The sequence below is a fragment of the Vanacampus margaritifer genome, chromosome 15 (genome assembly GCF_051991255.1).
Source record: "Vanacampus margaritifer isolate UIUO_Vmar chromosome 15, RoL_Vmar_1.0, whole genome shotgun sequence".
Taxonomy (NCBI): Eukaryota; Metazoa; Chordata; class Actinopteri; order Syngnathiformes; family Syngnathidae; genus Vanacampus; species Vanacampus margaritifer.
In genome coordinates, this window is record NC_135446.1 from 18,055,786 (window position 1) to 18,078,622 (window position 22,837).

Here is a 22,837-nt window from a genome sequence, read left to right on the forward strand (position 1 = left end):
GAGCTCAGTATTGTTCATTCGGTAATTTTACCGATTTGACATGACATCATCATTGCTCTCTTTTTTTCTTTTTTCTTTTTTTTTTTAAATGTGTGCGTATTCATTCGTTCACCTAAAACCTATTAAAAAATCCCATACCGTTCACCTAAACCGAACACTTCCAGCCAGAGTCGTGAGGCCGTCAGGAGACCCGAGGAAGGACCAAAGAAAGGAAAGTGAAATCCAGCACCGACCAGACACCACCCACCAGGCCACCAACCAGAGTCCTTCACCAACCCCCAGAGACATCTTAACGGTTTTTCTAATGGCAACATGATAGACGGGTGGATTCAAGTTTAAGTTTAAGTCCTCACTGAAGGTCCAGCTAGCAATCCACAGCCCTCCACTGATGGTAGCTTGATTGAAAATACATAATTGCATCACTGCAGCTTAGCTCCGCCCCCCACCCAGATGACATCTCCAAACTGCTCCGGAGTGCGTGCGTTTGTCTGAAATGACCCCAAAAATATGTCTGACAGCTGCAGCCGAACCCCGAGCTGGAGCGTATGCATCCCGTTCATGGCTCTTCCTTTTTCGAACCGCAGCCGTTTGCAGGCATGCAAACGGGCTGAGGTGTGCGCGCCCAAGATCTTTTTTGGACCCACAACACAAGTTGCGGTCACGCTCGTGTTGTGGGAAAATGATTTATAGATGGAAATCTTGCTTGAGCCTCAAACATGAATTGTTTTTGTCCCTAGTGTGAACAAATCTCTTCCTGCCTCTTCCAGCTGGTGATGAGTGTAATTCATCCAACTGTCAGGATTCTATCCACTCGAGAGTCACTTTTGGAATGTAGTCAAAACTAACGATGAACCCTAAAACTGACTTTCTCTTCAGATGATCTTCCATTCTTAGTTTCTTTCCTCCGTCACTTTGCTTCTTCTCAATTTTCCAAGTACCCCCCCCCCCCCTGCTCATGTGTCACCTGGCCCCTTCGCTCTCGGCGAGATTAATGATGCCCTAACAAGCGTCTTGACACTGACAGCAAAGTCCGCGTGGGCTGCGCAAACCCGAGCCGCGGGAGAGGACGGGGGCAGAGAGCAGCAAGTCTCACCTCGTCATCCCGCTCAATTAGCAAGCAAAGTATGAGGGCTTCCTGAGGGACCGTCTGGGCTCAGGAAGCGGATCAACCAACCCTTAAAGGGAAGATCACTCGGGAATGGGCCCGGGTTCGATCGGGGCGAGGACATGCACCTGTCTATGTCGTATGACCAATAAAAAAAAACACGGGACCATTAAAAGGGGGAAACCGCAAAGAATACAATTGACTTTATGGTATAGACTGTTAACTTATACAAGCAAATAGTGACGTGATGACGTCAACTTCTCCAACTGCAGGGGTTGATCTTCTGATCCAACTATGTGAGACTGGCAGGAATACGTGCTGACAACCTGGGGGCATGTTTACGGCCTGGACACCACCAGGCTGAGACTATAAAAATACAAATTCTTTTGAACCGCTCTGTGCGGGTAAAAATATCACTTGCTTGAAGGTTTATAATTACTTTTAAAAATGATGCTAATTTCCGTTAGTACATCTAAGCTGTTTTACATTATATGTTAGCATTAAGCTAGCGTGCAGTTGTGTGGTCGAAAATGTTGGTGTTTGACCGTGAAGAGTTTAACTCTCTTTACGGGTATGTGACATGTGGCTTATGGTTGAAGGTTTATAATTACTATTAAAAAAAAGCTAATTTTTGTGAGCACATCTGCACAGTTTTACATTATATGTTAGCATTAAGCTAGCGTACAGTTGTGTGGTCGAAAATTTTGGTGTGCGACTGGTTTATAATTACTTTTAAAAATGATGCTAATTTCCGTTAGTACATCTAAGCTGTTTTACATTATATGTTAGCATTAAGCTAGCGTGCAGTTGTGTGGTCGAAAATTTGGGTTTTTGACCGTGAAGAGTTTAACTCTCTTTACGGGTATGTGACATGTGGCTTATGGTTGAAGGTTTATAATTACTATTAAAAAAAAGCTAATTTTTGTGAGCACATCTAAGCTGTTTTACATTATATGTTAGCACTAAGCTAGCGTACAGTTGTGTGGTCGAAAATTTGGGTGTTTGACCTTGAAGAGTTTAACTCTCTTTACGGGTATGTGACATGTGGCTTATGGTTGAAGGTTTATAATTACTATTAAAAAAAAGCTAATTTTTGTGAGCACATCTAAGCTGTTTTACATTATATGTTAGCACTAAGCTAGCGTACAGTTGTGTGGTCGAAAATTTGAGTGTTTGACCGTGAAGAGTTTAACTCTCTTTACGGGTATGTGACATGTGGCTTATGGTTGAAGGTTTATATTTACTGTTAAAAAAAAAAAGCGCTAATTTTTGTTAGCACATCTGCACAGTTTCACATTATATGTTAGCATTAAGCTAGCGTACAGTTGTGTGGTCGAAAATTTTGGTGTGCGACTGGTTTATAATTACTTTTAAAAATGATGCTAATTTCCGTTAGTACATCTAAGCTGTTTTACATTATATGTTAGCATTAAGCTAGCGTGCAGTTGTGTGGTCGAAAATGTTGGTGTTTGACCGTGAAGAGTTTAACTCTCTTTACGGGTATGTGACATGTGGCTTATGGTTGAAGGTTTATAATTACTATTAAAAAAAAGCTAATTTTTGTGAGCACATCTGCACAGTTTTACATTATATGTTAGCATTAAGCTAGCGTACAGTTGTGTGGTCGAAAATTTTGGTGTGCGACTGGTTTATAATTACTTTTAAAAATGATGCTAATTTCCGTTAGTACATCTAAGCTGTTTTACATTATATGTTAGCATTAAGCTAGCGTGCAGTTGTGTGGTCGAAAATTTGGGTGTTTGACCGTGAAGAGTTTAACTCTCTTTACGGGTATGTGACATGTGGCTTATGGTTGAAGGTTTATAATTACTATTAAAAAAAAGCTAATTTTTGTTAGCACATCTGCACAGTTTTACATTATATGTTAGCATTAAGCTAGCGTACAGTTGTGTGGTCGAAAATTTGAGTGTTTGACCATGAAGAGTTTAACTCTCTTTACGGGTATGTGACATGTGGCTTATGGTTGAAGGTTTATATTTACTGTTAAAAAAAAAAAGCGCTAATTTTTGTTAGCACATCTGCACAGTTTCACATTATATGTTAGCATTAAGCTAGCGTACAGTTGTGTGGTCGAAAATTTTGGTGTGCGACTGGTTTATAATTACTTTTAAAAATGATGCTAATTTCCGTTAGTACATCTAAGCTGTTTTACATTATATGTTAGCATTAAGCTAGCGTACAGTTGTGTGGTCGAAAATTTGGGTGTTTTTACCGTGAAGAGTTTAACTCTCTTTACGGGTATGTGACGTGGCTTATGGTTGAAGGTTTATATTTACTGTTAAAAAAAAAAAGCGCTAATTTTTGTTAGCACATCTGCACAGTTTCACATTATATGTTAGCATTAAGCTAGCGTACAGTTGTGTGGTCGAAAATTTTGGTGTGCGACTGGTTTATAATTACTTTTAAAAATGATGCTAATTTCCGTTAGTACATCTAAGCTGTTTTACATTATATGTTAGCATTAAGCTAGCGTGCAGTTGTGTGGTCGAAAATTTGGGTGTTTGACCGTGAAGAGTTTAACTCTCTTTACGGGTATGTGACATGTGGCTTATGGTTCAAGGTTTATAATTACTGTTAAAAAAATATATATATATGCTAATTTTTGTTAGCACATCTGCACAGTTTTACATTATATGTTAGCATTAAGCTAGCGTACAGTTGTGTGGTCGAAAATTTGGGTGTTTGACCGTGAAGAGTTTAACTCTCTTTACAGGTATGTGACATGTGGCTTATGGTTGAAGGTTTATAATTACTGTTAAAAAAAAAAAAATGCAAATTTTTGTTAGCACATCTGCACAGTTTTACATTATATGTTAGCATTAAGCTAGCGTACAGTTGTGTGGTCGAAAATTTTGGTGTGCGACTGGTTTATAATTACTTTTAAAAATGATGCTAATTTCCGTTAGTACATCTAAGCTGTTTTACATTATATGTTAGCATTAAGCTAGCGTACAGTTGTGTGGTCGAAAATTTTGGTGTGCGACTGGTTTATAATTACTTTTAAAAATGATGCTAATTTCCGTTAGTACAACTAAGCTGTTTTACATTATATGTTAGCATTAAGCTAGCGTGCAGTTGTGTGGTCGAAAATTTGGGTGTTTGACCGTGAAGAATTTAACTCTCTTTACGGGTATGTGACATGTGGCTTATGGTTGAAGGTTTATAATTACTGTAAAAAAAAAAATGATGCTAATTTTCTTTAGCTCATCTGCACTGTTTTACATTATATGTTAGCATTGAGCTAACGGACATGAGGTTTTGAACATACTGTACAGAGGTTAATTCTCTTTACTTGTATATGATTTTGCTCCGTGTGGTTTAAAGTAGGACTTTTCTGAGGGTTTCTAATTACTATAACATCAATGCAAATGTCCATTTATGCCGTTTTATATTATATGTTAGCATTAAAGCTAGAGGACTTTTGTTAATACTGTATATGGTTTGGTTGAACCATGTAGTGCTTACATTTTTAATTCTCTTTTGTTGAATGTGATACTGCACCGTGTGGGTTAAAGTAGCAGTTGTTTAACGGCGTGTAATTACAGTAACGTCAATGCTAGTTTCCGTTAGCTCCTCAACGGTGTTGCTAAGCTAGTGTACACCAACGGACGAAATGATACGGTATCTTTAAATTCTTGTTTTATGGATCAGTTTTTACAGTAATAACTTCGACTACAAGTGACAGTTTTTAAAAAAAAAAATTAAGTAGTCAGCGTAAATGTTTTTAAAGTGTGTGTGTGGGTTTAAAGTATGTATTTTGAAAGGCTAGCTTAGCTGAACATTTCATGGTTGTTTGTGTATCAGATGCTTCTTTTTGGATGCAAAAAGTGAAACTTTTTTTTTTTCCTTTTTTTTTCTTTTATCTAGCTACCTGTTAACTCTCGGGGGCCTGCTCGCCGCCCCAGCGTGTCCGGGGTGTGTTCTGGTGAGCAGATGAGTCTCACACATTTTAAAATTCCTCGTCATGGGCCTTCAGCGGCTCGGGTGGAGGCGAAGTCAAAGCTAACTGGCGGTTGGTGTAAAAATGCCGAGTGTAAGAATTGATTTCCGAAAACAAGCGTGCGCGAAGGCGCCACACCTGTTGGCGCATGTAACCACTCTGACACCTTTGTTAATTTGCAATTGTCCTCAGAAATACAACACTGCAGCCTGTTTTCCCAAACCGCATTCCTAGCCTGCATCTGTGTGTCCGTGTGTGTGTTATTCCACACGAACAGATTCCAGCAGCTCCATTTTTGGTGTAATAATCTAATTTTAGTGGTGGAAGTGGCACAAAGTGGATTAGCGGCCAGAAAGTATCTTTAGCCTTTTGTTTCCTTAGGGTTTGGATTCATCAAAAGAAAAATAAATCAGGCTATGTTATTTCCGTAACACTGGAAAATATTAATTGGTTTTCTGTCTTTCATTTTGACATTACATGGGAAATATGTGGTGTTTTGAGTATCGTTTGCATGCTTAACAGGTTGATAAATGCCTAGTCAATGCCACAGGATGGCTGCAAACCACTACTTTTGTCTAAACGAAGTGCCTCCTCACTCGGTGGCCGTAATCAGCTGCCATTGCGCTTCATTTTTGAAGAAAATCACCACGTCACCTATTTGATATTTAAAAGCACGCTTCCTGTCAATCCCACCCACTCCCCACTCCCGCCCCCCCTCCCCCCATTTTTTTTTTTTTAAACAGGCATAGCCTACATACAAGTTGGCAGAGGTCTTCCCATGGAGGCTTCACATGTTGATCTTGAAAAACAGATGGGAATGAAATCACTATGATTCCAAAGATGAGGCGCTGCCTGGTGAACGAACGTGCGCGTGTACGTATATGCGTGTTGACGCGATCAATTAAATCCACATGCTGCCCACAGGATTACTCATAACAAGGCAGTAACACACACACTCACACACACACATACACAGATGCATTTTATGTCAGATAAAAAAAGAAAACAAAAACAAAAAAAAATCAAAGTGTGCCAGAGCCTCCCTCCGCCCAATTGGATGGAGGATTCTTCCTTGGCCCCCTCAAAAAGCTTCATGAAATAATGACTTTGGTTTTCGCACTACTGGCAACAGATAATAAAACGAGTTTTTAGATGAAGTAATAAAAGCAGCATTATTTATTTGCTCATTGGATCATATAAAGACTTGTAAAGTTGCATTAATCTCTCTTGTCAGTGCAGGAGAAACTATTAAACATAACATCGTGTTAAGTTTTGAGCATGTGACTCATCTGAAGGTCTTTTTTTTTTTTTTTTTTTTTGGGTTGGCTTGATAGATTTTGGCTAGAACAACAGAAGCAGAATCTTAATGGCGACAATTATGCGCCGCTAATTGCGCACATTTGCCGCAATCTGTTCGGTTCCGGGAAACATAATATTTACAGAGCTGCACCATCTCAATACAAAACAACCATTACAGAATACCAAATTAATATTGATTGCTTGTGATTATTCCGGTAATCAGTCTCATAAATTATAAAAAATAAACTATTTTTGGTCTTCTTTTTTTTTTTTTGCGAGACTTTAAACAATTCAGAAAGAAAAAAAAATGCTGACTTTTGACCCCCATCGTAACGTTCGCAACTGCGCATTTAGGCCTAACTAAAATACATTAAAAAAATAATAACAACAGATTTTTACGATATATTTAAATGGCTGTAACTGACAAATAATATAACATATATTATTGTCCATTTTCCCCATCCAAATTAATTGTCATTTTCTCCACTATAGTATAGCAAAAAGACAGGAGTTAACCTGCTTTGCCGAATACATTAATAAAGTAATAAAATGGAAGGAAAAAAAAAAAAGCAGAAGATACGTGCGCGCTCACCATGTGCGCCCTCCGAGATGGTCTTTCTCCCACCAAAGTGTCCTCACATCCCAACCTCGGCTCACTCGTCTGTGCTGGCCTGCCGGGAGAAAAAAAATGAAGAAGGGAGAGGAAGAGGAGGAGGTGCATGAGGAAGATGAGTGCGGGGAAAAAATAAGGGGGACCTGTTAGGAGAAGAACTAAAGCCAAAGAACTTTACGCACAATCTACGAAAAGTAAAACAGAACTTTTTTTCCACATTGTCAAACACTAAATGGCCCAAAATTTAGAATCAAATACACAACAAAATGGCTATTTTGGCCTATTTCGGACATTTGCGTCTATGCTAAATTATTTTTCTTCAATGCAATTGAATTGTTTCCATACATTTGCCGGCTCTTAAAAAGAAATCTGCAAAATAATTTAAAAAAAAGAAGAAGAAGAAAAAGAAAATAAATAATAGCCAAACAAATTCCAGGAAATGTTTTTAGTTCCTTTTATGATATTTTTTTTGGCCTTATCTTGTTATCCTCGCTTTTTGCTCCAATTAGCCCTCAGTGGATTTGGAAGCTAATTGGCTGGCCTGCACTAAAAGATGGTTGTCAGATGTGAAGCAAAGCTGATACAGATGGAAATGGAAGGTATAGAGGTCGGGAGGGAACACTTGATTGGAGCGAAGTTTCCCCCCTTTAAAAGCCATAAAACTGATTGATGGTTTCCCCGGAGGAATGTTTCCCCAGGTGTGCTTCTTCTTCGTTTTCACGCACGTGCGTGTTTGCCAGTCGCGGTGCACTTAACGAATGTTATGCTTGGATGCCGGACAAGTGCAATAATGACTCAACACAAACAATCACAATGCGGGAGGGTTTCACTCAAACGCCACAATACAAGTTGGAGCTTTGTTCAGATGTCAAGGTGCTTCTTGACAGGTGTCTCGTGTTTGCCAGACTTTGCAGCCTGCAGCAAAGAGCGAAAAACCATAACAAATCGATCAGCATGCTCTTCATATGTCATCATCATCAAACTATTTATCGTGTGATTTGGGTTGTTGGCTTTATTGCTGCAGCGCGGGGGGGGAAGAATAAGCTATATAAATATATTGTAATGCTTATTTAAGAGATGAGACGTATTTATGAATTTGGTTCAAACAAAAAAAGGCTAGGAAGATTGCGGTAAAGTCTACTTTGTATTAATAAATAAATTGAGGTATGCTTTTTCCATATATATATATATATATATATATATATATATATGATTTAAAACAGTAAGAGCTCATAATTAAACCAGCCACTGTTGTTATAATGTAATGTAATAATTATACATGACTATTACCGATTTTAGGGAATTTATGCACCTTACTCTGGATCTTTAGATCGCACGGTAATTATGACCTCTATTTTAGTTGTGTATCTTAAAAAAAAAAAAAAAAAAACTAAATGTATTATTTTTCATATTTTTTATATTACTAATTAGGTATGCCTGTGTTGCCTTGTGGATTTATAGTGTCTATCTATATCATGAACATTTTAAATCAAATCAAGGAGAGCGCCTTTGATTCTGTATGTTTGCTTGTAGCGCCCTCCCGTGGCTGTTTGTGTTACTACTAGTATGGCATTTAACAAATGGGGGGGAAAAACACTAAAAAGACCCAAGGAGCTACTTTATAACAAAAATAAACAATAAAAACTCCATGATTGTTTTAAAAAGAATTTATTTCAGCTGAAAAAAAAAACTGTACATACTGCATTTGTGGGTGTCAACTATATTATACATGAGCCAAAAAGGGTTAAAAAGACATTAGTTGAGGGAACATGTCATCCTTCAATCAGGAGGCGGAGCCAGCACAAAATACACGTTGACATGCATTTCAACATCACTCCACTGTTCTGCAGGTCAAAGTTCGCCAGAAAGCCTCGTCGTCTTTGTGCCGTCCTCTACTACGCCTCCCTTGGCCCCCGGGTCTCCCTTCCACACCTCCTTGAGACATTCTGCACGGGAGAAAACACACATGAGCACGGACGGAAGAGATGGAATCTTTGCTCATAGGCGTGTCCGACCTCTTTCGGCCACTCCGAGGACGTGCCTCTGGCACAGAAAGTCGTCCAGCTTCTGGTCCTGATGGTGAAAGTACCAGGCCTCCACCACTTCCTCGTACTGCTCCAACATGGTCTCGCACTGGGGTGGGGGCGAGGGGGGGTTGAGATGAGAGGACAAATGCTCACTGGTAAGTCACAATGTTGGTACTACACGCATGTTTAAGGTTCCTCCTTAGGGTCAAAATCACTAGTAAGTGAAAGTCCACCATGTCATTGTCCACTCCCTACAGCAAAGCTAACAAAAGCAGAACATTTCCACACGTCAATGCTAACCTTAACCAAAAATGTCCATCCTGTCATATCTGCCTTGTCAGCAATGCTAAAATTAGCCACAAACGTCCATTCCATCATTGTCCATTCCGTTACTGTCCACCCTGTCAGCAATGCTAATATGAACAAAAATGTCCACTGTGTCATGTCCACTCTTTCAGTAATGCTAACATTAGCTGCAAATGTCTGCCCCATCTGTGTCCACTTTTGGAATAATGCTAACAATAATTAAATATGTCTATCCCATTACTCTCCGGTGTCCACCCTGTCATTAATGCTAATATTACCTCTCTGTCATATGAGGCCTCTCAGCAATATTATCATTAGCCACAAATGTCTGTACCTTCATTGTGCATATTATCAGTAATGCTAACTAACATTAGGTACAAATGTCCATACCGTTACCATCCCCCCTGTCAGCAGTGTTACTAGCAAAAATGGCCTCACTGTCAAAGTCCACCCTGTCAACTATGTTAAAGTTAGCCACAAACATTCCAACCCTGCCAGCAATGCTAATGTTACCAAAAAAGTCCACTCTGTCATGTCCACCCTTTCAGCAATGCTAACATAACAGTAGACAAATTGATCCATCCTGTCATTGGTCAGCAATGCCACCATTTGCTAAACAAATCATCGTCCACCCTGTCAGCAAGCTCGTATATTTTACTGCTTGTAGGTAATTAAACAAAAAAACACTGGGAGCTTGATCAATACGCATTATTAACGGCATATGATTTACAGTATTAAATATAATGAATATGAAGTTCAAAGGTAAATCTATTTTTTTTTTCTTTTTTGTTAAATGTTTTAATACACCTCGTCATACATTGTTAGTCGACCCCTGCTCTATTTGCTTTTGTAATAAATGATCAAAAGACATTATGGGCACCTTGCGTTTAGATTTCTACCTGTTTCTTCATGTCCGTCACCTCCACGGAGGGCTCGTCCCACAGCTCGTACGGCAGGCCCAATTCCACTTTGACACCTTTGTGGACCAAGTTCTTCAGGGTGGTCATGGTCTGGCTGGAACCCTGCAGCAACACGACAAAGATGGAAGATGCGCACCGTTGCACACAATGAGCAGGAAAATAAGTACAGTAAGTGTACATATTGAAAGCGGGGTTCTGGGGAAGTGACGGCCAGGTGACCTTTGAGTAGCGCAGGCTGCCCGGCCGTTCGGCATGAACGCTATAATGCAGGATGCGCTCGCATATGTTGTCCATGGCCTCCATCAGGCGGGTCTCCCTGGGAAAAAAAAGCAATGAAGGAAAAAGTACTTACTACAATTTGTGAAAATGTTCCACTCATAATAAGACCTCAGTGTTTCATTATTCTGTCACATTTCCATGATGGTCCTCAAAAGGAATTTAGTGCGATACCGATATGACTTCATCATGCTGTTCACATTTTGAAGTGCGAAAATTGAACGTACGAGGTGTTGTACTTGATGGTTTTTCTTCTCTTGCCGGTGTCCAGCACTTCTCCCACCTCCAGCACTTCCTTGGAGCGGCCGCTTCTCTGCAGGGCTTCCTGGAGCTCCACGGTGAGAAACTTGCACACTGGAGCACGCAAAGAATGATGCTTGCATATAACAACTTATTGACAAATGACAACAACTGCGAAATTCGTGGATGTGAGAGTATATCACCACTTCGCGGTAGTTGGCTAAAAGATTCTGCAACTTCTCACCTTCACATTTATTCGGTAGTCTCGCGTCGTCGTCTGCTCGAACAAAAGCGTAGAAATAAAGCAAATAAAACGCTGCAACGGTGACAAGTTTCATCGTAGTTGTTGCAGAAATAACGGTATCCACTGGAGGACTACTTATCCCAGCGCCCTCTTGGCCACATCGGCACCGAGGGTGGAACTGAGCGTGCGTAGAAACAAATTCCGAGTAGATTTCTTCTCTTGTTTCTTTAACGGCGGTTTGCAAACCGTAACAGCGCATTGTCGCCATCTACTGTTGACTAATGATTACTGCTTTGGCTTACAATCGAACGAAACAAAGATGAAATAAAAACCTGTTTGATTGGTTCAATTTTAGTGCATATTTATTTCTCTTTTCCCAGCTTCATGCTTGCCCACTGTAAAATAAATAAATAAATACATACATACATACATAAATAAAAACAAAAACATGGTTAAATCCAAAGTTCTTTCATATAAAGTTATTAACTTACTGCCTGATTAGACCTTTTGGGTTTTTTGTTTTGTGTTTTTTTTTTTTCTTGTGTCTTGTTTGACGTCACCGTTCTGGTTTGTGTGCTCAGTTTGAATTGGATGTTGGCGTTTGAATTAAAAAAGTTCTTAATTTCCTAAAAAAAAAAAAAACGTGTTCTCTGCATCATTCTTTCAAAATGAAAATATTATGTGGCAGTTTTCACCACAACAGCTATTTTTCCTTCCCTATAGCACCCTTATGCTAGCTTGTACAGTTGAGCACTTTCAATAAAATAAAATAAAATAAATATATAATGTAACTGCGTTTTCCCTTTTCACCAACACGGTAGTCTATATTCATTTTAGTTTGCATTTTGATTTTGGTTTGATTTGTTGAACTTTCTCAAAACTTGCTCTTTAAACTCGTTGTCTTGTCAGGTTCTTTTTAAAATATAAAAAAAGGTTTGTGATAAAATAATTATTTAATATTTGATCTACTATTGTTATTGGTTGTTATTGTTGCTCTTATTTTGGGTTGTTATATTGGTGACCTGCACTGGTCACCGGCCAATTGCAGAAATCATATCGCTAAACAAGTATTCACATTAAAATTCACACCTGCGTGCATTTTTTTTTTTAAACTAAATCCATTTCATCATCTTGACTTTTGGTGAAGGTTTCAAGTCGACTTTATATTTGGCAATGAAGCAGTTAAGAGCGTCATGCCTTCCCTTTCTCATGTGTCAGTGGGCAACGCACACACGCACACACGGACACAAACACACCCTGGATGGAAACTGATACCCAGGGAGTCCTGCGGGACACACTAAGTCAGAGAACAAGCAAAAAAGATAAGGCAGGAGAAGATCTTCTGTGCTCTTAGTGAGGTGAAATCAGGCCGAATATTATAAGAGTAGACAAACAAAATAGAATTTGACTTAAATTAGAACAGCAGAAGCAGCGGTAAGTGATACACACACACTCTGTCTCCTGGAAAAGTCATTATGCAGCCGAAGCGTCCACACACAGGTGAGTGAGGTTAAAGTGCTCATCTTGAGTGTCTGAAACTCAAGTGTTTCTTCGGTAATTGTAGCTTGTGATCAACGGCGTGTCGCGTCGCCTGGTGTGTTGACTGCCTTATTATGTGCGTGTTTGTGCAGATGGATAGAGTTACGCCGGCAGTCGCCAACATCCAACGCCTGCTTTGCGACACCGATTAAGACCATCACGCTGCCTCTCGCACCTTCATCCTGGAAGCAACGTGCATCCCCGCAGGTACATTTGTCATCCGGGGCCAAAGCGACACATTTCAAAACGTGACACTGGAGGAGATGAAGCCTGCGAGCTGCATGGAAAAACGAGGCTGAGAAAAGAAGTGGAGGATGAATTAGATCATTTGAGGAAGCGATTTTGTCACCTGAAGGTAAAAGTTTGCTTATTTTTTTTTTTAACCCTGGAGAACCTAAGAACCCTTTTCTTCTTTGGAAAATTATGAATTATACATTAAATGACTGCTATAAGTTCACTGAACACCAAAATATATGTTTTTTTTTTTCAATTTTAACCCTTTTTTTTAACTAGCTCAGAGTTGCTAATTTATCAATATATATATATATATATATATATATATATAAAACATACTCCTAGGCATTCTGCAACATGATATGAAATAGATTAAAAAAAATAATAATAATTACCATCTGATGGTTTGCTGAGAAGATGGTTTTGTTTGGATTGATTTCCAGCTCAACAAAACAGCATGTTTGTTGCCAGCCATCTTGTCACCACCACTCTGGCTCATGTAAGTGCAATATTCATCCACTAGATGGCCCCATGCAGGGGTCAGAAGTGGCACACTGGACTTTTGAAGTTAAATTTGTAAAAAAAAAAAAAAAAGAAAAAAAAAGGTCTTTGTTATTTGAGTAGCCGAATTTATAGGGGTCAAATTTGACCCCGTGGGTTCTCCAGGGTTAAATGCAGTGTTGTTGATTTATACCAGAACGACAGTTAAGTGTTCCCCGTTCACGACAAGCATGACGGAACGCGTGAGTGACTTCCAAGGTCAGAGCTTCCGCAAGCTCCGACGGGCGTGCCTCCGCCGTGGCGCCCTCTTCAAGGACCCCGTGTTCCCCGCCGCCACCCAGGCGCTCTTCTACAAGAGGGCGCCGCCGCCAGGGGTGACCTGGAAGAGGCCGCGGGTGAGACCGGTCGCTTTTCGGCGCGCTCGGCCCGTTTGCGGCAGTTGGCTGATTGTTGCATCTTTTCATCTCAGGAGATCTGCAAGGACCCGCGTTTGTTTGTTGACGGCATCAGCACACGTGACCTGCACCAAGGCAGTCTGGGTAACTGCTGGATGGTGGCTGCCATTTCCTGTCTGGCATCTGAGCCGACCTTGTGGAAAAAGGTAATATTTATCGAGCTATGGATGTAGATACGTATGTATATTGAATATATATGAGCATCTGATAATTTGACAACGTTTGAAATAGACAAACAACCACAGACGTATTTTGCCGTCAAACAGTTTTGATCTGACCAACCAATCACAGGCTGTAAAAATGCTGACGTTGTGGAAGGTGATTTTGAAATATAATTGGTAAAAAAATTATTATTTTTTTAAATGCTTCTAGTGTATAAGTTTACTACTTGTGAAGGCCACGAGCAGATTAAACACAAAGACTGATATCAGAATAAAAAAAATAAATAAAAAAATCCGCTTTCACAATCTGGAAGCAGTACAGAGTTAATTCAACACCTACAGAGTTAAATTTGACACCTCAAAAGTGTTTCTATTGGTCCACACCAAATATAGTTAGAACAACACTTTTGAAAGTGTGTTTTTTTTTAACATTGAAATGGGGTTAAAACAACTCTGACGATAGTTGAAATTTAATACCAGTCAACACTGGTCAGTGTTAATTTTACACTAGTGTGTGGCGATTACTCTTCGTCGTTTGCCCGTAGGTGCGAAGGCTAATCCAACACTAGGTGGTCAACTCTGTAAAATAACACCAATTAACTTTAAAATTACACTTCAGGAGTTAACTCCCAACAATTTAACTCTGAAATTTTAACACTCAAATCTTTGCCAAGGTCATCCCCGACCACGTGGACCAGGAATGGAACCCCAAGCGTCCAAATTTGTACGCGGGGATCTTCCACTTTCGCTTCTGGCGCTTCGGCCGCTGGATGGACGTGGTTGTGGACGACCGGCTGCCCGTCAGCCGCGACGGGGTTCTGCTTTTCTGTCGCTCGGCCACGCCCAGAGAGTTTTGGAGCGCCCTGCTGGAGAAGGCCTATGCCAAGTTTGTCACTCTGCCACCTCCGCGGACAACTTGACATCACATACGTTGACATAGAGTGACGGAAAAACGGTCCTTTTGTCTCGCCGCCGTGTCCTCGCAGGTTAAACGGCTGCTACGAAGCCTTGGAGGGAGGAAACACCGCCGAGGCTCTGATCGACTTCACCGGGGGGGTTTCGGAGCCCCTCAGCCTGAACCGTGAGACCCTCACCTTGCACGGTGACCGGAGGAAGGTTCTCTTCCAGACGCTGGCCAAGGCCCACGAACACAAAGCCCTCATCACATGTTCTATACGGGTAATTGACAAACATACGCTGCTGTTAAGCTCATGTGATGGGTTCCAGACAGTTGGCTTCACACCTCCACCTTAATTACATACCTTAGCACAGTGCTTCCCAGGTGTCTGCGAGCCATAGCTAAGGTGTAGGTAAAATTTGTAATAAATTAACGTGTTGTATAATTGTACAGAAGTTCATACCAAATGTTATTTTTGTTGTTGTCAAAACTTACAATTTTACACAGTTCCACTTTTTTTCCACCAAAAATTCCCAATGGCACACGGATTCACATCGTTCTCAAAATTCTAAATGTTCAGTTTATGGAATCATTTTCAACATTCCAGAAATGACCACATACCAAACATCTTACATTTTTTTACCAACATCATCCATATCGTTCAATATCATTCCACATTTTTCACCAGCATACTGCATATTTTTCTCCAATACATTCCACACCGTTCTATATTATTTGATATAATTTCATATAATTCCACATCATTTCATGTCATTCAACATTGTTCAGTATCATTCCACATTATTTATCATTCTACATCATTCCATATTGTTCAAAATCATTCTATATTCTTTAATATCATTCCATATCATTCAACATTGTTCAGTATCATTCCACATTTATCATTCTACATCATTCCATATTGTTCAAGATCATTCTGTATCTTTTAATATCATTCCATATCATTCAACATTATTCAGTATCATTCCATATTATTTATCATTCTACATCATTCCATATTGTTCAAGATAATTCTATATCCTTTAATATAATTCCATATCATTCAACATTATTCAGTATCATTCCATATTATTTATCATTCTACATCATTCCATATTGTTCAAGATCATTCTGTATCTTTTAATATCATTCCATATAATTCAACATTATTCAGTATCATTCCATATTATTTATCATTCTACATCATTCCATATTGTTCAAGATAATTCTATATCCTTTAATATAATTCCATATCATTCAACATTATTCAGTATCATTCCGTATTATTTATCATTCTACATCATTCCATATTCAAGATCATTCTATATTCTTTAATATCATTCCATATCATTCAACATTATTCAGTATCATTCCATATCATTTAATATCATTCCACATCATTTCATATCATTCAACATTGTTCAGTATCATTCCATATCATTTTTCATTCTACATCATTCCACATCCTTTAATAGCATTCCATATCATTCAACATTATTCAGTATCATTCCATATCCTTTAATATCATTCTACGTGTATGTATTTTTTTCATTCAGTTAACAGCATTCCCACACAATTTCTCCAGAAATTGCAAATGTCTAATAGGTTAATAGAAGTCCTACTTTTACAAGAACAAAGCGTTTTCCCCAAAAAAATATTGTCCTATTTTAATGAAGAATAAACATTAAATTTTTGCTCGTTTGCCAGCCATCTGAAGGCGAAATGGTGGAGTCAGTGATGGACTGCGGTCTGGTGCGGGGTCATGCCTACGGAGTGACTGCGGTGAGGAAGGTATGGCAGGGAAGCGCAACGTCTCGACTCTTCTTGGTGCGCATGAGGAACCCGTGGGGCACCACAGACTGGACGGGTGCCTGGAGTCAGCGGTAAGGAGCAGACAAAAAACCTCTGCTGACCTTTAAGGGACAGTTTTACAATTTTCTTCATGCCTTCTCTGACATTTACAAGAATTTGGAATTGTGATCTGTTTTTGTCCTGTGCAGGTCACAGCAGTGGCAGCAGATGAGCCGTGCGGAGAGGGAGAAGATGGGACTTGTAGTTCGGGACGTTGGCGAGTTCTGGTAGCTATTGTAGCTGTTTGTTTGTCTTAATGTACACATATGTACAAATGATGTGCAAAGTCATCATTTACTGTAAATATATTGCGGGATGTGTACAGGATGGACTTTGAGGACTTCTGCCGCTACTTCACCGATGTGGTGGTGTGCCGCCTAGTGGAGAGGGCTCTCCTGTGGCCCAGCTCCCACTGGAGAGAGGTACGCTGCTACGGGTCGTGGGCTCCGGCGCCAGCCCTCCCCAGCGAGCCTCCGTCGGCCATCTGCATGCTGAGCCGGAGGAAAGACAACCCGGGCGGGAGCGGCAAGGAGGATCCGGCCCAGAGAGGAAGATGTGATGACGAGGAAGACGTGAATGGAGGCCAGGAGGTGCAGATGGACAAGAGGAGCCGATGCGGAGGATGTATCAACCACAAGGACACGTTCCTGCACAATCCACAAGTAAAGCAACATTGAATTTTTTCATGCGTGAACAAGCTGGAATGCAAGCTTCCTTCCTTCCTTCCTCCTCCAGTTCATGTTTGAGGTCCGAGGCCATAAGGAGGAGGTGCTCATGTGTCTGCAGCAAGAGGACCAGAGGATACGGAGGAAGGATGGAGGAGGAGACAACCTGCCCATTGGTTTTGAGGTACTCAAGGTAAGCTTTGATTAGAGCATTTATTACATACTGTATTCTTGACATCCACTTCCAAGACTCATATTACGATTAAATTATTTTTTTTTTTTACAGTGTTCAAAGTAGTTTGAGTTCATCTCAATCTCCCCCACCCACCTCCACTTTCAGGTGGAGGAGAACCGCTGCAGCCGGGTGCAGCGTGTGGTAGAGCAGGCAGCCAGCTCCGTCTACATGGACTCTCGCAGCATCACGCTGAAGGCCGCGCTGGCGCCGGGCTGCTACGTGGTGCTGCCCACCACCTATTTGCCGGGAGCCAGCGGGCGCTTCCTCGTACGCCTCTTCTCGCATTCACATGTCCAACTCAGGTGTGGATTTTTTATTTATTTTTTTTACACTTTTTGCTTTTGGCATTCAGCAGAGGTGTTTCCAATTATATGTTAGCATTAAGCTAGCGGACTTAAAGGGACAGTGAGTGCCATCTAGTGGTCAGCTAATACTTTATTCATAAAAAAACTATTAATTGCAATAGTATGCAAAAACATTAACCTATATTTTTTTTATATAGCCTAACCACTAGCCAATCGCTAATTATATTACATAGCTAGCTTTCGCTAGCGTCTCCCATTAGCCGCTCCAGTTACTTCTTGCTAGCTGCTCTTGTTAGTCACTCCAGCGAGTTCTTGCTAGCTTGCTCTTGCTAGCTGCTCACGCTAGCTCCCGCTCGCTCACTCCAAATAATAATTGGTAGTAATTATTGTTGGTGGTTCGGCTTGTGAAGTGTGGTCTCTGCACGTGCTTCACAATCGTTGCTTTCCAAACACTATACCTTGAAGGGCAAAGTTTTGTGGTTGTTTGAACCTTTTGGTTTCTAGCTAGATCCAAGTTGCTTTAGCAAAAAATTAAGTTTAATTAAGCCAAGTCATGTGACTCCCCCACCTCTGCCATTCAGTATATTCTGCCAATTACTTTTTGTCCTCTAGGGAACTGAAGGACGACTTGCCATCTCCGTCCTTACTCCATTGCTTTTTACCCCAACCCACTGTGGTGACCACAGTCTACCTACAGAGGGCGACAGGACTCTGCCTTCCCAAACAAACGGGTAGCTCCTCTCTCTTTTCTAGATCAATATACAGTGGTGCCTTGAGATACAAGTGACTTGACTTATGAGATTCGAGCCATTGTTGGACCAGCTATTTTCTTTGACTTGTGTAGTAAGACGAATACTTACTTTTCCGTGTTCATGATGTTGATTATCAAAACATACAATGAGATCAGTGAATTCAGGCATTACCTAAGGATTTTATTACACAAATTTGTGGACAGCTGAGATTGGCCGCCACCCGCGCCATCTTTGATTCTCAACTGTGACGTTTCCCGCTCCGCTTGCGGGTAATATCCTTTGTCCTACAAAAGTCCCTCCCAGAGTCACATGGTACCTCCTTCATTTCTTCCCGCTGTAGTCACATGATGGAACACAGATAATTAGATAAGGGTTGACGTTGTTTACAGAAGAGACTGAGAGAGAGACTCTGAGGAGCCGTCTTATAAACAAAGGGTCTAATTTACACTTTCGCTTGCCCCCACCATATGTTCCCAAGAGAGAACAAAGAGAAAACCAACCCCCTCACATCATTTGAATTCTCACACAAAACTATACTGAGTAAATCAAAGCAATTTTGTCCAATTCTAAATACTTATAACTAAATCAAAACAGTTATAATTAAATTGAAACAGAATATTTACTTCACTTGTGAGTGAGATCAATTCACAACAAGCAGCAGTTTAGTAAATAGTGAACAATTCTCCAGAAAAGAGGCTTCAATATGTTTACTGCCACTATGCTAGCTTAATGCTCATGCTAACACATAACGGGAAACCCCATAGACAGATGGATACTCAACTTGTTTTATGGACATTTAAAAAAACAGCAGCATACAAAATTATTTCTTCACATCTGATTTTTTTTTTTGTAAAGCCAGATTGGTAGGCCTACTGACATTTGGGGAAAGACGATTAGAATGTTTTGGTCACGGAACAAATTAAATGTACATCTGAAGGCACCACTCTACTAAAATACATTATGACCTTTACTTCAAGTTCACCTGTAAAGCTTATAGTGCATTTTAGGTTTAGGCTTCCTCGTGCTACCCCTGTCTCCTAAATGGGATGTTATGCCCTACAGCTCCAGATGTTTACGCCTTCATCCGTTGTGAAAATGCCACCGTCAGGTCTCAGGTGTTTAAAGCTGAAGCAAACCCAGAATTCCACCTGAGAGCCATCTTTTACAGGAGATATCCTGATGCACACATCTCAGTCGAGGTTTGCCATTTTACAGGAAGTTCCAGCGGCGCCACACTTTTGACGCGCACACTTCTGTTTGATTCCCGACGTGTTGTGTACAGCTATGGAGCAGAGGCCTGCTGTGGGACTCCATCTTGGGCCGTGCCCGACTGCACACAGCGCCGACCGACCAGAGTCAAGACCGCGCGATAGATCTACGAGGAGGCCGTCCGGGTTCGGGAGGCCGCGTCTGTTTGGAGACGTCGTCGAGCGTCTGCCTGACAGACTTGTAGCGACCTGGATCGGTTACCATGGTAATAAGAACTGCGCCATCTCCTGGGGCATTTTCATGTGAATATTCTGAAACGGAGGAGCTTCACACCAAATGCCAAATACTTGATGATACTGTTGTACGTCTGCCATCCAAAGATAATTTGATTGTCCATGTGTCATTTCTCAACGACTGTATATAAAAAGATCTCCAAATAAATAATACTGTTACTCCATCAAGCATGTTTCTATGCTTCATATCTGTTGTTTTGATAGAATCGGTGAGTTGTTGCAATGTTTCAGTGTTTTTAATCCGTTACATTTAGGTTTACTTATTTCCCAAATGAGATTTGTTGTTAAAGATTTAAAGTACTTTTTAGTTTTTACTTACATTTCGATTTTGATGCAGTGAGGTTTATACAAAAATAAAAACAATCCCGCCCGGTTGGGGGGGGGGGGGGGCACTAGTTTTGCACAATACACTTTTATAGACATATAGGGCACATAACACACTTGGGGGGGAACACCGTCTTCGCCCAACAACTCCCCTCCAATTTTAATGCACCACACAACTGTGTGTGTGTGGGGGGGCGCCATCGGTTGGGGCAGACCGCAGTATAGAGCAGTGCTGCGGTCCCGTATCCGTGCCCCCCCTATTCATTTTTTTAATGCACCACATACACTCACTGACATGCCTGGGAGGCGGGTGGATCGGAGCAGAGGGGGATATCATTTCCCTCTGCTCCGGTTCACCTGCTCCCAATTTTAATGCACCACACACCACACATGCTGGGGCTGGGTTGGGGTGGATGGCGGGCGGGGGAAGTCGTGGGGGGAGCGGGGGCTGTGGACCGGTGGGGTGCCTGGCGGGGCGCGGGCCGTGTTGGGGTGGGGGGGCGCTCCTGCTCCTGGGTTTGCTCTCCTGCCGGTAGCCCCTGCGGGGCCCGGGGGTCGTCTTTTGGCGCTGCCGCGGCCTGGGGGGGCCCTGAGGTGTTGCGCTTGCTCTGTCCTGACGGGGGTTGACGGCTCCCCTCTTTGGTGGAGATTTTCATGCATGCCAGATCCAACCACACCAATATCTATCAAAACTCAGACACAATCTGCTTCTTCTTCAGGTCATTGAATCGGTGGAGGCTGGTGTCTGTGGATCTCACTCGAAGACAAATCCAAGCCCAAAGACAGATCCAAGCCCAAAGACAGCTCCCCGAACCTGGTCAGCAAAATCAACTGGGGTTTTAACGCTTTGCTGGCGTTGTTCCTCGTCGCTTGGTTCATCGCCGGTGAGCGCTCAACTTTTTCGTGACATAAAATTCGACTACATTGGTGCCAAACATTTAGGCATTGTTTATTGTAATACAGATTAATTTAATGCTTGTTTGCTAAAAAGACAAAAACATTCCATATTCTTTCCTCTAGGCAATGTGTGGATCTACTCTATATACAAGCCAAACTACTACAAGAACATCACAGGTGCTGAGCCCTACTGCGACAAAACGCTCTACCGGTTCGCTTTCTGGACCACAACGCTGGTCTACATCTGGATGGGTTTTTCCGCGGTCCTCGGCTTCCTAGTGCACCGCTACTTCCCCGGCTACGCGTACCCCGATGACTACATCTAGAAGCCTAACGAGGCAGCTGAGTAATTGGCTGAGCCTTGGCGGCATTGTGATATTTTTCGCTGTGTGAACTGATTACAGTTTTTGTTACATCCATCCACAGTTTTAAATGTATTTTTTCTTTTTTTTTTCTTTTTTTGTTGTTGCTAGAGCTCAGTATTGTTCATTCGATTTGACATCATCATTGCTCTCCTTTTTAAATTTTATTTTTTTTTTTAAAAAATAAATAAATAAATAAAAAGTTTTTTTTCTTTCTCTTTTTTTTTTTTTTAAATATATATACATATATACATGTTACATTGCGTGTGTATTCATCAGTTCACCTAAAGCCCATTAAAAAAAAAATCCCATACTAATAATATAATATAATAATAAATTGCCAAATGTATCTTTTCTGAAGACACATGACTGTCAAATAAAAAAATAAAAATAAAAATCTTTACAAGGACTTTAACATGTAGCCAATAATTTTTTTTTAACATCTTGCAACAAAAGTGAGAACACACCCAAAGGAAAAATCTCCAAAATGAGCCCATTTTGCGTTTTCTTTTTCTATCCTCGGGGTGATGATTGTTGATTGATTGTTGAATCAGGAAGTCTTGTACAGCATTAGAGGGGAGTCAACCCCCCCCCCCCCCCCAATTTTTTGATAATAATATGTTCTATGCAGCCCCACTAGTCTAAATATGGTATTCTGGGTAATATTGTGTTAGTAGAATATGAGTTAAGCAGCACAATGCAGCCGTTTTTACTCTAAAACAGTTGGATCAAAAGTAACCCAATTATGGATCAAAAATGGACCGATCCACCTTATGAGTCAATTTGACCCAACTTTTTGGGTTGTTTTATTCCAAATGACTCCGTTTTTTTTTGACCCAACTAAGGGTCTGACCAATATTTATGCGTTGTTTTACACTAAAAGACATTTTTTGACTAAAAGTAGAGGATCGGTCCATTTTTGACCCATAGTTGGGTTATTTTTGACCCAACTGTTTTTAGAGTGCATCCATCTCAGGGGGGCGGCCATTTTGCCACTTGCTGTGGACTGAAGATGACATCAGTGTTGCTCAGGTCTCGGGTAACAACCAATCACAGCTCACCGGTTTTCTGAAGCTGTTTTCTGTCCTCTTCAGTCGACAGCAAATGGCAAAATGGCCGCCCCCTAAGATGGATAAAAATGTCGTGTTTAGACTAGTGGGGTCAC

At 40.9% G+C, this 22,837-nt stretch overlaps 2 protein-coding genes across 19 annotated transcripts in view; one reads left to right on the plus strand and one right to left on the minus strand.

The window, feature by feature from the left end:
• Positions 1-22,014, plus strand: part of LOC144034850 (calpain-5) — a 33,912-nt gene extending 11,898 nt beyond the window's left edge. For 4 of the 17 annotated variants that reach the window (XR_013288297.1, XR_013288293.1, XR_013288294.1 and 1 more), the window contains 17 exons: positions 8,829-10,394; positions 10,779-10,845; positions 12,623-12,885; positions 13,495-13,660; positions 13,735-13,866; positions 14,556-14,767; positions 14,868-15,060; positions 16,487-16,662; positions 16,780-16,857; positions 16,956-17,292; positions 17,366-17,488; positions 17,636-17,832; positions 18,448-18,566; positions 19,650-19,786; positions 19,870-20,061; positions 21,133-21,297; positions 21,434-22,009. Coding sequence is in view for 2 of the 17 variants with exons in the window: in XM_077543937.1 (XP_077400063.1) it covers positions 13,496-13,660; positions 13,735-13,866; positions 14,556-14,767; positions 14,868-15,060; positions 16,487-16,662; positions 16,780-16,857; positions 16,956-17,292; positions 17,366-17,488; positions 17,636-17,832; positions 18,448-18,566; positions 19,650-19,786; positions 19,870-20,040 (2,040 nt within the window). In the remaining 15 variants the exon portion in view is untranslated. The other 13 variants (XR_013288295.1, XR_013288301.1, XR_013288299.1 and 10 more) reach the window with 11 other exon arrangements.
• cnpy4 (canopy FGF signaling regulator 4) lies at positions 8,637-11,174 on the minus strand. 2 transcript variants are annotated; one of them, XM_077543951.1, is made up of 6 exons: positions 10,992-11,174; positions 10,747-10,861; positions 10,451-10,547; positions 10,211-10,333; positions 8,994-9,111; positions 8,637-8,924 (listed from the first exon to the last, which is right to left on the minus strand). In XM_077543951.1, exons 1-6 carry the CDS (start codon positions 11,083-11,085, stop codon positions 8,830-8,832), a joined length of 642 nt encoding a protein of 213 aa, XP_077400077.1. In that variant the 5' UTR covers positions 11,086-11,174; the 3' UTR covers positions 8,637-8,829. The 2 variants fall into 2 exon arrangements, with proteins under 2 accessions (XP_077400077.1, XP_077400076.1); XM_077543950.1 differs by having other exon boundaries at positions 10,735-10,861.
• Positions 22,015-22,837: the final 823 nt, after the last annotated feature.